Consider the following 12,375-nt stretch of genomic DNA (forward strand, 5'->3'; position numbering starts at 1 on the left):
TCAAAATGTAGCAATCACATCTTATCCAAAAGATAGGAATCTTCTCTCACAAACTCGTTCAGTTGTGGCATTTAGAAAAGATACATAATTTTAAGATATCAGCTAGAGTTACATCACTATCTGTTTGTTTCAGACTTCCAACTAATGGGAGAATGAAAATCACTTATATACATTTCTTCCATCAGGAAATCGAGATCATTTTCAAGCTCCACAATTTTATCACTTGCACGTGTCTAAGCTATGCACAAAGAATCTCACAGAGATTTGTACTGCTCGATCAAACGGGACGCATGGAGACGCGACGTTGGGACTACCGTGCATCCTAGACTATGTAGAAATGCGATCTGCAATCCCAAAAGCATTAACAGCTATTGTATAATCTTCTAATTTTCGGTTTGTCCAAAGTGCAAGAATACTAAAGAATTGTGCAATGCGTTGGATGAATAGCACTTTTCTTTTTACCTGTTTACTCGTTGCTTCCGATGTACCCATTGAGTTTTCGATTCTGAGCTTTTGGAAATGTTCCTGAAACATATTTTTTCCCAAGTGTAAGGAGTGAGTTGACTTGTAGCTTCATGCTTTCTCAAAACAGAGACACATTACCTGTTTCTCTCGCATTATATGAGCCCTTGTGTCTGCAGGAAGTTGTTCCCACCTAAGTACCTGAAATACATTGGAACAGGGCACCACAATCTTAGTTCCCTTTTGTATATCAACTTATTGATGTGACAATGTTTTTGGATAACATGCTTACATGTTCTGCGTATTGGAACGCTTCATCGGAAATCAATGATGATTTAAGTGCTCGTAAGACATCCTAACAAAATAGTGCAGCATGCAGTTAGTCACCACACCAAAGCATATTCCACACTCTGTATGGCTTACTAGGCTCTTTTAGCATTAAGTTTCATCACTAAGCACACAAGAAAACGACTGCATCGGTTTGTTTATGAGTAAATATCTAGACCAGACCAAATGTAATGAGAGATGTATACAACCTTGTGTTTCTCCTTCTTGATGGCCAAACGTTCACCAATCACAAACCTAACCTGCATGTATAAAAACATTGACATGAAAAGGTAAGCTAAGAACATTGCTTGGCGCTTACATCAAATGGCCGAGAACTGTTGCAGAATAATTGAGTATGCAATACTTACTTTGTCAATCAGCCTCTTCGGGTCCTGGAAGGCTTGTTTCTTAGCCCAGTTGTGAAATAAGTGAGAGACAACTGATCTAACCTCCACATCAAATCTGTTGAGGAAGAAAAGGTTCCACACCTTTGAATGATGAACCAAGCGAAAACACTGCCAAAGAATATAGTTATGATTTTTTAAGCAGGTAACCTCTTAAGGAAATTGTTCCCATTGAGTGCACATGCGGCTTCTAGTGACTCCTCGGTAGCATCATCTACTGGAATGTTCATCATATTGTTTTCTGTTGGTTTATCATCTTCATGCTTTAATTCTGTCCCAAAGTTGGAGACACTCTGCTCAGTCTTGTTTGAAAGGTTTTGATGAACTTGTCTGCAGTCATTTATGCTCAAGTCTCCCTAGAAAAGAAAAGACAAGTTAAAAAGAAAAGACACTTATTAGCGCTTTCACATTATCACATGCATAAATTTGCTAACAAACTGAGTTCTGAACCTGTAGAAGATGGCTCGGAATCTCTTTAAGAAACCGTGAGGGTTGAAGCACCTAGATGGAAGATCATTAGTCAGAGACGAAGTTTAAGAGAAAAATTTCACAAATCATGTATAGTAGTAACCTGCCAATTTGAATCCACTGTTACGTACAAGAAAAATAATTTCTTGCGAGCACGAGTCATAGCAACATACAGAAGGCGACGTTCTTCCTACAATTTAAACAAACAATGCGCTAAATATATTTTTCTACGGTTCGCAGGGGTGAGAAGTGGGTAGAGCGTTAATGAAAACTCCAGGAAAAGGGAGAGTGATACCTCAAGTGATGTTCCACCCTCAGATGCAGTGCCGTTGGACTCATGTAATAGGGGAATCTCGTTATCATTAGCCTGTTCAGCAAAAATTGGATTCAAACTGGGAAAATGAATTTCGAGTTTCACTGATTCTATGAAGAAACGTATTTGATATCATTGCTACGTTCATATCTGTCAACAGCTCGGCCAGAAAAGAGAGATGATATATACCTTGATTATGAAAACTACGTCCCACTCCAAACCTTTAGACTGCATAACGACAAACAAGAGACATAAGTGGATATTTCCATTACCACCTGAAGTAACTAATTCTATAATGGTCTCCAAACTGTGGACTGCTCGAGTGGATGACAAAAACCTGATGAATGGTGGTTAATGTGACAGAGTTTTGATTATCATGTCTTCTTAAACGAAAATTTTCAGTTTCCCGCTCAGAGATGTAGTTGATAAACGAATTAAGTTGATTGCAGCCTTTCTTTTCTTTGACTGCATCCACTTCTTCTTCAGTTGTGGTGCAATGAGTGGAAAGAAACTCAGCTACATCGTCCATTAAGTACTGGAGTACCTATAAAACAGGAAATTATTCCCCAAAAACATTTTTTAATAATGCATACGGAGAAAAGATTATTCAAAATTTTAAGAGAAAAAGCCACGTACAGATCTAAGATCGTTGTCTTCATTAAGCAGTTTTCCTCCATCGTTATCCACAACTGCTCGTTGCTCGAGAAGGTACTTCTACAAGTTGAAACAACAAGAGCAAGTAAGCGTGACCAAGTAAGAAAATGGTATGAAATTGCACAAAACGTTTGTAAGAAAAGACAGTTAAATCTTCAAAGCAAAGTCGCATGTTCATATACTATTTTCAAGTGAAAGTTATACCTAAAGCATATAATCATATAAATATGTAAAACACTTTCAAGAATGATATTGGATTGTCAAGCACAAGGTCCATATATTTATCTCAACGCCGCATATCCTTAAGTTTTATATCTGTCTTGCATGTTTTCATAACTCCAGACATAAATGTCCAGGATACTAGTTAAAAGCATGTAATCACTAAAGACAAAAAAAAAATTACCTGCGGTATCATATTTGCCACACATGTTACTACAGCTGAAAGTGATTGTTCCTGCACATAATTATGATGTAGGTAGGTTGAAATAAGCATGATCAGTTCAACTAATGATTAATGCGTTCATAGTATTTAAAGGACCGGGAAATAAATAGTTACCCTATCAACCAGCTTTGCTACCATGTCGAGAGTTTGCAACACTTTACGTCCCTGAGTAAGCTGGTTCCTGTGGTTAATCAAACGAACCTAAGAAGCTGAGGGATATATTTTGCAGCATATCATTTTTAGAATCTGGATATAAACATAAAAATATATACAAATATATACAGTGTCACCCAAATCTGGGTGGTAAAACGACCTATATCCATCACTCTAGTATGCATCAGGAGAAACGGAAGTAGGACCTTAAACTTGTATATATGTCCTAGTAAATAAACCTAGATGCAACTGGTATTTTTCAATTCAAAACTAAAATTAAACCAGTATTATATAGCTTTCTTACTGTAATCAGTAATCATCAAGCAATACCTCTTGAAAGTACCAGAAATCTTGGCACTGAATATATCAGTTGCCGCTGAAATGAAGCTGCATTTCCTACTAGTGGAGATTTTGTCAATATGATCTATAACCTGCAAACGGTGGTTAATAAATTATTTGACTAACAGCCTATGTCCTGATAGACAAAGCTGAGAAAGAAAAAAGAATCTTAAAAAATAATCATAAAAATGAAATAAAAGAGAGCAAATGAGGTACAAACCCTTTTCTTTTCCTCTTTCTCAAAAGGAAGTAATGCCTTAAACACTCGTCGATACGAAAGATCATCACATTCGGGAAGTGTTGTTCTCAGCATGGCCAAAATGATCCGTACAACCTAACGTAAAAAATTATATGTATTCTCTCTATTAGATGAGCTTATCCTCTGAAATGTGCAAAGCTAAGGTAGTCATGCGGAGGAACTGTCGATGTCAAGCTTTGAGATATGCAACAATTAAAAAGATGAGCTACTTATGAGGCAATCTACCTTTTTCCTGTAGAAAGCGACACCATGAACGTTGAATGGTATTTTCCTCTGCCGGAATGCATTTTGGAAGACTTTACCTGACACCTGAATATCAGTATATCGTCACTTACCAACACAAATATGTTAAAGAACTTTTTACGTTAACATGTCACTGAGGAAAAGAAAAGAACTGACCTGCCTCCTATACAAGATGGCAATATCTCCATGGGAGCAACAAGGTGTTGAGCCATCATTCGTGATTTCAATTATTTTGTCAATAACAAATGCACACTGTGCTTCCTCGTTATGGCATTCCTTAACAGTAATCTATACTGGGTTGAAACATCAAAAAATTAGCCGTAAAAATCAACAAAATTTCCCATAGAGTTAAGTTCAACTTGCCTTAGATCCCTGGGAGTTTTCAGACGAAATGCTTTTTGATTGGCACCGCTTCGTATTGTTTTTTATAATAGATGATGCAGCTTCCACAATATGGCGGGAGGAGCGATAGTTTTTTATCAGCCGGACCTGAATCAAAAGCAGTAAGATGACTTTTCTGCATACAGCAATTCAGTGACGTACGCTTTTTGTTTAAAAGCTTGTGCATCATACGTGGTATAGTCTTTAAGAATTATTCAGATCGAGAAGCCAAACCTCCTTGTAATTTGGGAAATCTCGGCGAAATGAATCAAATCCTGAACTGTCCGCCCCGTTAAAACCGAAGATGGACTGCGAGAAAAGATCCGTCATGCTTCCAATTTTAAATAATCAAAGAAAGAGCAGTCAGTTATGCCTGCAAATAAGGTACCTGATCATCATCACCAACAATGGTTATGTGATTATGAGATCCTAGCATTCGTAGAAGCTTGTACTGCATTGTGCTAGTGTCCTGGAATTCATCAACTATGATGGCTTTCCAGGTATCTTGGCATTCCTTAAATACTTTCATTCCAAATACATGTAAGCGCAAGGAAATATCGAGTGTCATACATCGCCAGAAAAGTTGATTTATGTGGATTTACCTTCAGGGAAGTCGGAGAGAAGGGTGACCGAACAACTAATCAAATCATGATAGTCCAGAGCATTACAAGCTTTAAGGATATCACTGTAGTTTCCAAGAATTTTTGCCTGTATCAGCACAGGTAGACTATTCATATCGTATGGTCTAATTCATGGTAGAGATGCCTGAAAGAAAATCTAGCTGACTTACTCCTATCTCATTGCCCATCTTACGGCACTCCTCCGGAGTTCTACCGGAAGCCTTTGCCTAAAATGCAGAAGAAGTTGAAAATAACTAGAGTTAAGAGAAACTAAATGTGAAAGACAGCATACACGCACTATCAATAGACAATAAAGTAGGTTATTTAATTCAGGATTGTCAACCTGGGTCACATATTTTTGCCATTTCTTTGATCTATCCTTGGCATATTCAGGACACACTGCTCCAGCACCGGCTCCACTCAGACCTTCCGCAGATTCACATGCACCGGATGTACTGCTTCCGTTCTTGCCCTCCTCATATAAACGAACTGCTTCAATAATTGCTCTTCTTTGTTGCCCATGTCCATACACTGAAAATTCAGATGTACGTTGTAACCTGTGACGGTAGGAAAGGTATAAGGTATACGAATCCATGAACCTATAACCTTAAAGGTGTCAACGAGTGTCCTATAACTAACAACTACAAACAATAGTAATATAGAATTAGGGAATCACCAACTCTGCAGTGCAGATAATTATTCTAACAAGAACAGATTTTCATCACTTAAAACTTGCTTTCAATTATTACCTCGTTTCCTGGCGCTATAGGTTAAGTCACCAAGTTAACAACATACAAGGTTAACATTTTCAGTGTAAATAATACGTTTCACGACCTCTATCTACATTTGGACTCAAGAGTAACCACCAAAAGAAGATCGCACAAATTTATCAAGCAATTTAAAACTCATATTCTCACTTGTCTGCATGCATCCGGCAAAGCTGCAAGGAAAACGAATGGAACGTGCTGATTGTTATTTCTTTGGCTGCTTTCTTTCCAGCAGATTTTCCTATGCGCTCTCTCATCTCGGCAGTTGCCGCTGTAGTGAAAGTCATTGCAAGGATATTTGATGGCTGTAGACCCTGTTAAGTTAAAAAGAACACAAAACGTGTAAACACAGTTTCAAATCTAATTTCATAAATAAGATGTTTCAAATCATTCACAGGCGATGACTGATAGTACCTCACTGAGCAACACTAAGACACGGCCAACCATGGTGGAAGTCTAACATGGAAGAAAAGAAATAATTAGCACTGACAAAAAAAGGTCTTGCCTCACAGGAAAACTAGTGTAATTAGATACCGACCTTTCCACTTCCAGGACCAGCGATAACCATTAACGGAGTTGAAATATCACTACAGGCAGCATCACGCTGTCTATCATTCAAAGACTGTAGATATTTTGAACACTCCTCCGGCATGCTAGTGATCAATGCAGGATCAGCAGCAACGTTAGTCTCTTCATTGAGCTCCAATTTGACCTCGGAGGCTGGCTCCAACACTTTAACATCCCTAGAATCCAATTCAGCCGTGAGGTCACTGCTCTTTTTATCCTTGGACGGAGTCTGAGTCATGCTGGTACTTGGAGTTTGACAAGCTATCTTCCTCGCAGACTGTTCACAGATAGCATCAATCTCCTCTAAAACGGAATCATCAATGTCATCATCAAGAAGTGAGGAATTGCTCTGATAGTCTCTGGAAGGAGTTCGAACTATGCTGGTATCTGGTGTTGGACATGCTGCTTTCCTCACTGACTGTTCGCAGATACCGTCAATCTCTTCCAAAAAGGAATCATCAATCTCATCATCAAGAAGTGAAGAAGTAGAGCAACCACCATAGCTGCTTAGTGCAGCTCTTTCAGACTCGTCTTTCAGGGGAGTGACAAATGGGTCTGATGCACTTATGACCTCTTTATCCAGACTAAAACTAGGAGAAGGGATGCTCGTGATGCCACAAGGATTACCACCAGCACGAGATGACTCGAACCCTGGTTTAAGGCGTTTGGGAGGAGGTGTGTTCGCTGATAACTCCATAAGAGGAATCCTACTGAAGCTAGAACGGTGAGAATGCGATTCAGTAGCCATTGAGTCCTTGATTCTGCAAACGCCAAGTAGAGAAATTTATCACATTTTACACCAAGTCCAATGAAACCCAATTCCAACGCCAAATTGAAAAGAAGAGAAGAAATCAAAATCGAACCTTTTAGGAAAAGGAGTGGAGAAGTTAGATGCATTCTCAGATGACCTTTTCGCGACCCTGAAGCTTTGAGTGATCCGAGTATGACTCTGCTCTTGATTCCACATTCCTCTGTTCGGCGGGTGATTCTCCATCTTCCTTTTTTCCCCAAGAGAAAGAGAGGGAAAATTCGAACCCTAGGGAGGGAGGTTGGTAAGCAGAACGAGACACCGTGTTTCCGACAAGGGACTATCTTTCCCGGTCAAGAGGTATCTCACTTGGGACCTTGCCCTTATTGGGCCAAGCATATATTGGGCCAAGCATATAGATATATTATTTGGGCTTCACCCATATTGGACTGCAAACAGTTCTATCACCGCGAAACACAATCAAACTTCTTGAGAACCGACACGTATATAGGAGCGATCTCTAGCACATATACGAAACTTTCTAACAAACGTACTTGAAAATTATGAAACAAGACAAATTTTGTTATAAGAAGATTTAAAGATGTAACAGCATAAATGTCAACTAAAAATGTCAATAATTGCGACACGTACATTTAGTCTCTTTTTTTTTTTACATCAAAAGGCTATTTTAACACGTACATTTAGTCTATTAGATGAGCCACAAAGCGAGATTAAATAAAACTGTACTGCAAAAGAGAATGGTCGTACATATGATACGTAGTACTGTCACATGTACGATGCAACCAAAACCAAAACCAAACATCAAACCCAAAGACAGAGGATATCAATATATCATTGGCGTGTGTTCTCCTGACTTTCCCTGAAACTTTGAGGTTCTGATTCTATCTATGGTCCACTCTGTTATCTGTAGCTTCATGTTCAAGTTTTGCTCATCTCTTATTGAGTTTACTTTTGTATATTGATCTATCTATATGTTTTATGTCTGTTTATAAGGATATTGATTCGTTTATGGACACCTCTCGATGCGATGTTGTCTGAAATGTGCAGATTCTACTACAAAAGAAATGGCTGCTTCAAGTGCTGTAATCGCTGACTACGTCCTCAAGCCTAATTGAACAAGTCGTATAAGTTATTGCTTAAAAGATTTATAATAAAGGATATCGTTGAGGAGTTACATTGAATCTCTTATATCTCATATATCATTGTTTAAGTTTCTACAAATTAAGTAATCTCTTCTTTAGTTGCACAAGCACAATATCGGCAGAGGTATGGAATGCACTCATGGACGATGTTCTGCAAGGACAGATGGATCGAAATATAATTACCACTCTTCACCATCCATTTCGTTTTCTAACAAAGTTTGTATTTTAAATTACGATACATACTCTGTTTAAAGACATGTGAAGCAAGTTCTGTAGTACAGCGCGCGTCTTGTGAAAACATTTGATAAAAATATTTTAAAATAGTTTTTTTCATCCTCAACTTATTGATATACATGATGTAACAAAAAAGTTTCATTGAACAAAAGTTAATATTCATCCCAAAAAAAAAAATTATTCAGTAATCCTATTAAACTTCAGTTTTAAATTTGTTTGATATAAAAATACTTTCACATTTTATCTATTTTGGTAAACAAAACTAATATCATGTTGATTTAAAGTCTTACAAGTCTCGAAATATATTAGTAAAAGTTATATTCGTTCCGTCTCGAAAGATTCACATTTTAGAAAGAAAATAAATATTTCAAAAGATATACTTTTTACATTTTCAGTGTATTATTTCTTTTATTGTAAGTTTTTCAAAAAATAATTATCTTTATTGAAATGCTATTGATTGATGAAAATACTAAATTAAAAATATAATGTATCAATAATTAAAATTATTATATTTTATATGTGTGAAATTTTAAAAATTACATCTTTTCGAATGACTATTTGATCACATAATCTATGAATCTGAATCCAATTTGACAACGAGCGATTTTTTTTTTGTGCACAACTGATCATATTAATCAAGTAGAAAGGCATCAGGCCCAAGTTTGCCCAATTTGACAACGAGCGACTTAAAAGTTAAAACAAAAGGCCAACTTATTTTATTTAGTCAGAAGTTCAGAACACACGCGGCACTTGCATCATAGTCGGAGTCACGTCACAATTTTTTTTTTTTTAAAACCACATGAAAATCTAAAAGATTCCAAAAATGCGGAGCAAAAGTTCATGTGAATAAATTTTTCTTTTTTTGAAAGCTCGCAAATACAAACTGGATACGGATTCATAGATTATTTGATCAAAATATTTATAATATAAATTTTAATCGTTTAGAAGTGTTCTCTTAGGGATTGGATTTGAGATGGAGCAAAAGTTTAAGAGATCGGCTGCGCGTGCGGTTGTTAAATCATTAGGGAGGATTTGCAAGTGGTAAGCGGAGTCTGGGCGATGAAGCAGAGGTGGAGCTGATGCAACTTGGGAAGTCCAAGGAGAAGAGCCGTACACATGTGTTTTCGAAAGGGGATAGAGATCCAGCATGCTAGACGCGTGCAGGCGTGGTGGCAATCCCAGAAGCTTGTTCTTATCTGTAGTTGCCGTAAATGAATATAAGCTTTTGGGTCTATTGGACTCCTAAAATGTAACCATTCCAATTTAGGCTCAATCTAGTAAAGTATTATGGCCGAAAAATAATAATCTGTATTATAAATATTATGGCGGAGAAAGAAAAATTTAGAAGTTTCAACAGTCCGCGGTACTTTAAGACGTATCCCTACCACAATAGTTAATTCTCTTTTTTTGTTTCCTTTTTGGTCAACCCACAATATTCAACTACTTTCTGCCCTACACTGGTGATTATTTCAGGTGTTTGCAGTGGCGGATCTACCTTATGCAAGGAGCTGGCAAGTGCCACCATAAAAAATTAAAATTTGTTTAGTTATTTTCTCTTAGTAAAAAAGTCATTTGCTCGCTATGTTTTTAAGATTGTGGAGAATTTGCACCCACGAAAAAACAACCCTACAACCGCCACTGGGTGTTTGTTTTCTAATAAGAAGTCAGCATACAGTTACGCCTATAAAGACCATTGGAAAAGAACCGTTTAAACGCATCTGACTAGCCCTTCTCTCTCAAGTGTCATATATTACAACACAAATACAAAAATGGATGGTGAGGAACATCAGGGAGATGTTGAAGTTAATAACCATGAGCATAACCATGACCACACGCTGAAAGAGAAAAAGGTGATTATTTCATATCACTTATCAGATATTATCGAACCTCTTTATCTGGTTTATGTATCATGATCTACTTCTAAAATTGGTATATATATATACACGCAATAGTAAACTCAAATTTTGTATATAGTTTAAATTGACAGAATCATTTAGCAGAAAGAATATATAGGTTAAGTTGGTCTAGTCCAGTTAAATTTTCAATATCTACAGAAAATAGTGAATAGATACAGTAGTAAATTGTAAAATTAGGTAGGAAAATGTTTACTAATGCTCAACCATGTATGAATATAAACTATTGTACATACAGCCATCAAAGTCCTGACTCAAAACATTTATATTCTCGTTGTTGTTCTTATTGTGTTATTAATCAGAAATCATGGGGAAAACTGTTTCGGCCCGATTCTTTCAGTATAGAGGCCGGGAAAGCTCCAACCAGTACTCGTCATCCCTCACTGGTACGTATCTAAATATTCACTCTTCGTGTTTGAAGGAAAATATACAATCTTTTCTTCTTCTTTTTTTGGTAAAAGATAAAATTATCTTTCTATGTTAAAAATAGAACTTTCTATGCAATAGATGAGCTGGAGAACGACGATGAGTTTGGCATTTCAAAGCCTAGGAGTGGTGTATGGGGACATTGGGACATCACCCTTATATGTGTACGCAAATACTTTCACTGAGGGCATCCCTGACAAAGATGATATAATCGGCGTTCTCTCGCTCATCATCTACACTCTTACTCTCGTCGCGCTCCTCAAATATGTTTTCATTGTTCTTCGGGCTAACGATAACGGAGAAGGTACTTTGTCTTCTTTTCTAAACGGCTGTGCTTTAATTCAAGTGTCTTTTTACCTTTTTAATTAGAGCATATGCATCGGTACGTCCTACACTCCGTCCTTATGTCATTCGGGCATGGATCCCATGTTAAAAGTCCTACACTTTCTTCATTTGTCCTGGAATAAGAAACGTCCCACACTTTCTCTCTCTCTCCCTCTCTCTTTCTCTCTCTCTCGCTTAACAGAAAACAAAAGAAAAAAGAAAAGAATAAAAATTTAAGAACTTTTAAAAGTCCTGTCGATGCAGATGCCCTTAGGTTACTACATTTTGACACGTCCTTAGAAAAACAGATTTGTTTTTTTGTTTTAAACTTTTTTGAAAAAATTAACTTTTATATTTAAGAATAGTTCAAAAGTCAATATAGATTATATATATGTTAAATAATATCAGTTAACTATTAAAAATATGCGTTATAATTAATTGAACCAAAATATGCATGATGTTGAATATAATAGATTAACATGTTTAAAATGTTAAAATATAAGTTTTAATTTAAATAATGATCCACAACGAATAAAATTATAATCTTTTGTTTAAAATTTCACATTAAAATGAAATTCCTTGTGAAATAGTGACAAAATCATACAAAGAACAGTATTTACCATGAAAAGACCCGATAGCTCAAACTTGGGAAGAATAGATAAGGAAAAAAAAAGCCATATAAAGTAGGGTTTGCGATTAAAGTTTATATAATAATAATTTTATTATAAAATTTATTATAAATTTTAAATCCAGTAAACTTATGTCGCGCTTTTATTGGATCTCTAATGAGTTAATTAATCAAAACTTCAATATAATTTTTAAATCAGTATATCATATAGGGTTGGGATGGATCTGGATATCCGGGATATTTGGAGTATTAAATGTGGTTTCGATGGATCTGGATCAGGACTTCCGAATATCTGGATCCGGATATCCGTCCATATATCATACTACCCACGGATATCCAGATCTGGATCCAGATTCGAAAAATAATAAAATAAAATAATATGAAAATTGTAAAATAATACATAAATTAAATATTTATACAAGATTTATAAATATAAATATGAACATAATATTTAAAAATTAAAATATAGTATTATAAAACTAGTTTTATGAATACATATTAATATATTAAATATAATTATTAATAAAATTAAAAATTTAA

General features: G+C 36.1%; 2 protein-coding genes across 3 annotated transcripts in view; one reads left to right on the forward strand and one right to left on the reverse strand.

Annotated features, from left to right (window-relative positions):
- Positions 1–6: 6 nt before the first annotated feature.
- LOC130511750 (ATP-dependent DNA helicase SRS2-like protein At4g25120) lies at positions 7–7,487 on the reverse strand. Of its 2 annotated transcripts, XM_057009289.1 has the most exons (29): positions 7,263–7,486; positions 6,371–7,160; positions 6,247–6,288; positions 5,983–6,146; positions 5,409–5,622; positions 5,236–5,292; positions 5,048–5,153; positions 4,834–4,967; positions 4,680–4,754; positions 4,428–4,553; positions 4,221–4,352; positions 4,047–4,130; positions 3,783–3,896; positions 3,554–3,654; positions 3,185–3,251; positions 3,032–3,082; positions 2,611–2,688; positions 2,312–2,518; positions 2,164–2,202; positions 1,957–2,028; positions 1,765–1,851; positions 1,644–1,694; positions 1,344–1,549; positions 1,158–1,251; positions 999–1,049; positions 755–817; positions 604–663; positions 463–525; positions 7–344 (listed from the first exon to the last, which is right to left on the reverse strand). In XM_057009289.1, exons 1-29 carry the CDS (start codon positions 7,391–7,393, stop codon positions 255–257), a joined length of 3,549 nt encoding a protein of 1,182 aa, XP_056865269.1. In that variant the 5' UTR covers positions 7,394–7,486; the 3' UTR covers positions 7–254. The 2 variants fall into 2 exon arrangements, with proteins under 2 accessions (XP_056865269.1, XP_056865270.1); XM_057009290.1 differs by lacking the exons at positions 7–344; positions 463–525; positions 604–663; ... (1 more) ...; positions 999–1,049; positions 1,158–1,251 and having other exon boundaries at positions 1,407–1,549; positions 1,793–1,851; positions 7,263–7,487.
- Positions 7,488–10,278: 2,791 nt separating this feature from the next.
- The window catches only part of LOC108853467 (potassium transporter 5-like), a 5,928-nt gene continuing 3,831 nt past the window's right edge, over positions 10,279–12,375 (forward strand). Inside the window, exons 1-3 of the mRNA XM_018626881.2 lie at positions 10,279–10,394; positions 10,760–10,843; positions 10,965–11,187. Coding sequence (XP_018482383.1) covers positions 10,314–10,394; positions 10,760–10,843; positions 10,965–11,187 — 388 coding nt within the window. The 5' untranslated portion in view covers positions 10,279–10,313. The remainder of the gene's footprint in view (positions 10,395–10,759; positions 10,844–10,964; positions 11,188–12,375) is intronic.

The sequence above is a fragment of the Raphanus sativus genome, chromosome 4 (genome assembly GCF_000801105.2).
Source record: "Raphanus sativus cultivar WK10039 chromosome 4, ASM80110v3, whole genome shotgun sequence".
Lineage (NCBI taxonomy): Eukaryota > Viridiplantae > Streptophyta > Magnoliopsida > Brassicales > Brassicaceae > Raphanus > Raphanus sativus.

Coding starts and splice junctions, on each gene's coding strand:
- LOC130511750 (XM_057009289.1), bottom strand. CDS start 7,393: ATGGAGAATCACCCGCCGAACAGAGGAATGTGGAATCAAGAGCAGAGT. Junction 818..998: donor TCAAGAAGGAGAAACACAAG/GTTGTATACATC, acceptor CTATTTTGTTAG/GATGTCTTACGAGCACTTAA. Junction 526..603: donor ATATAATGCGAGAGAAACAG/GTAATGTGTCTC, acceptor AATATGTTTCAG/GAACATTTCCAAAAGCTCAG.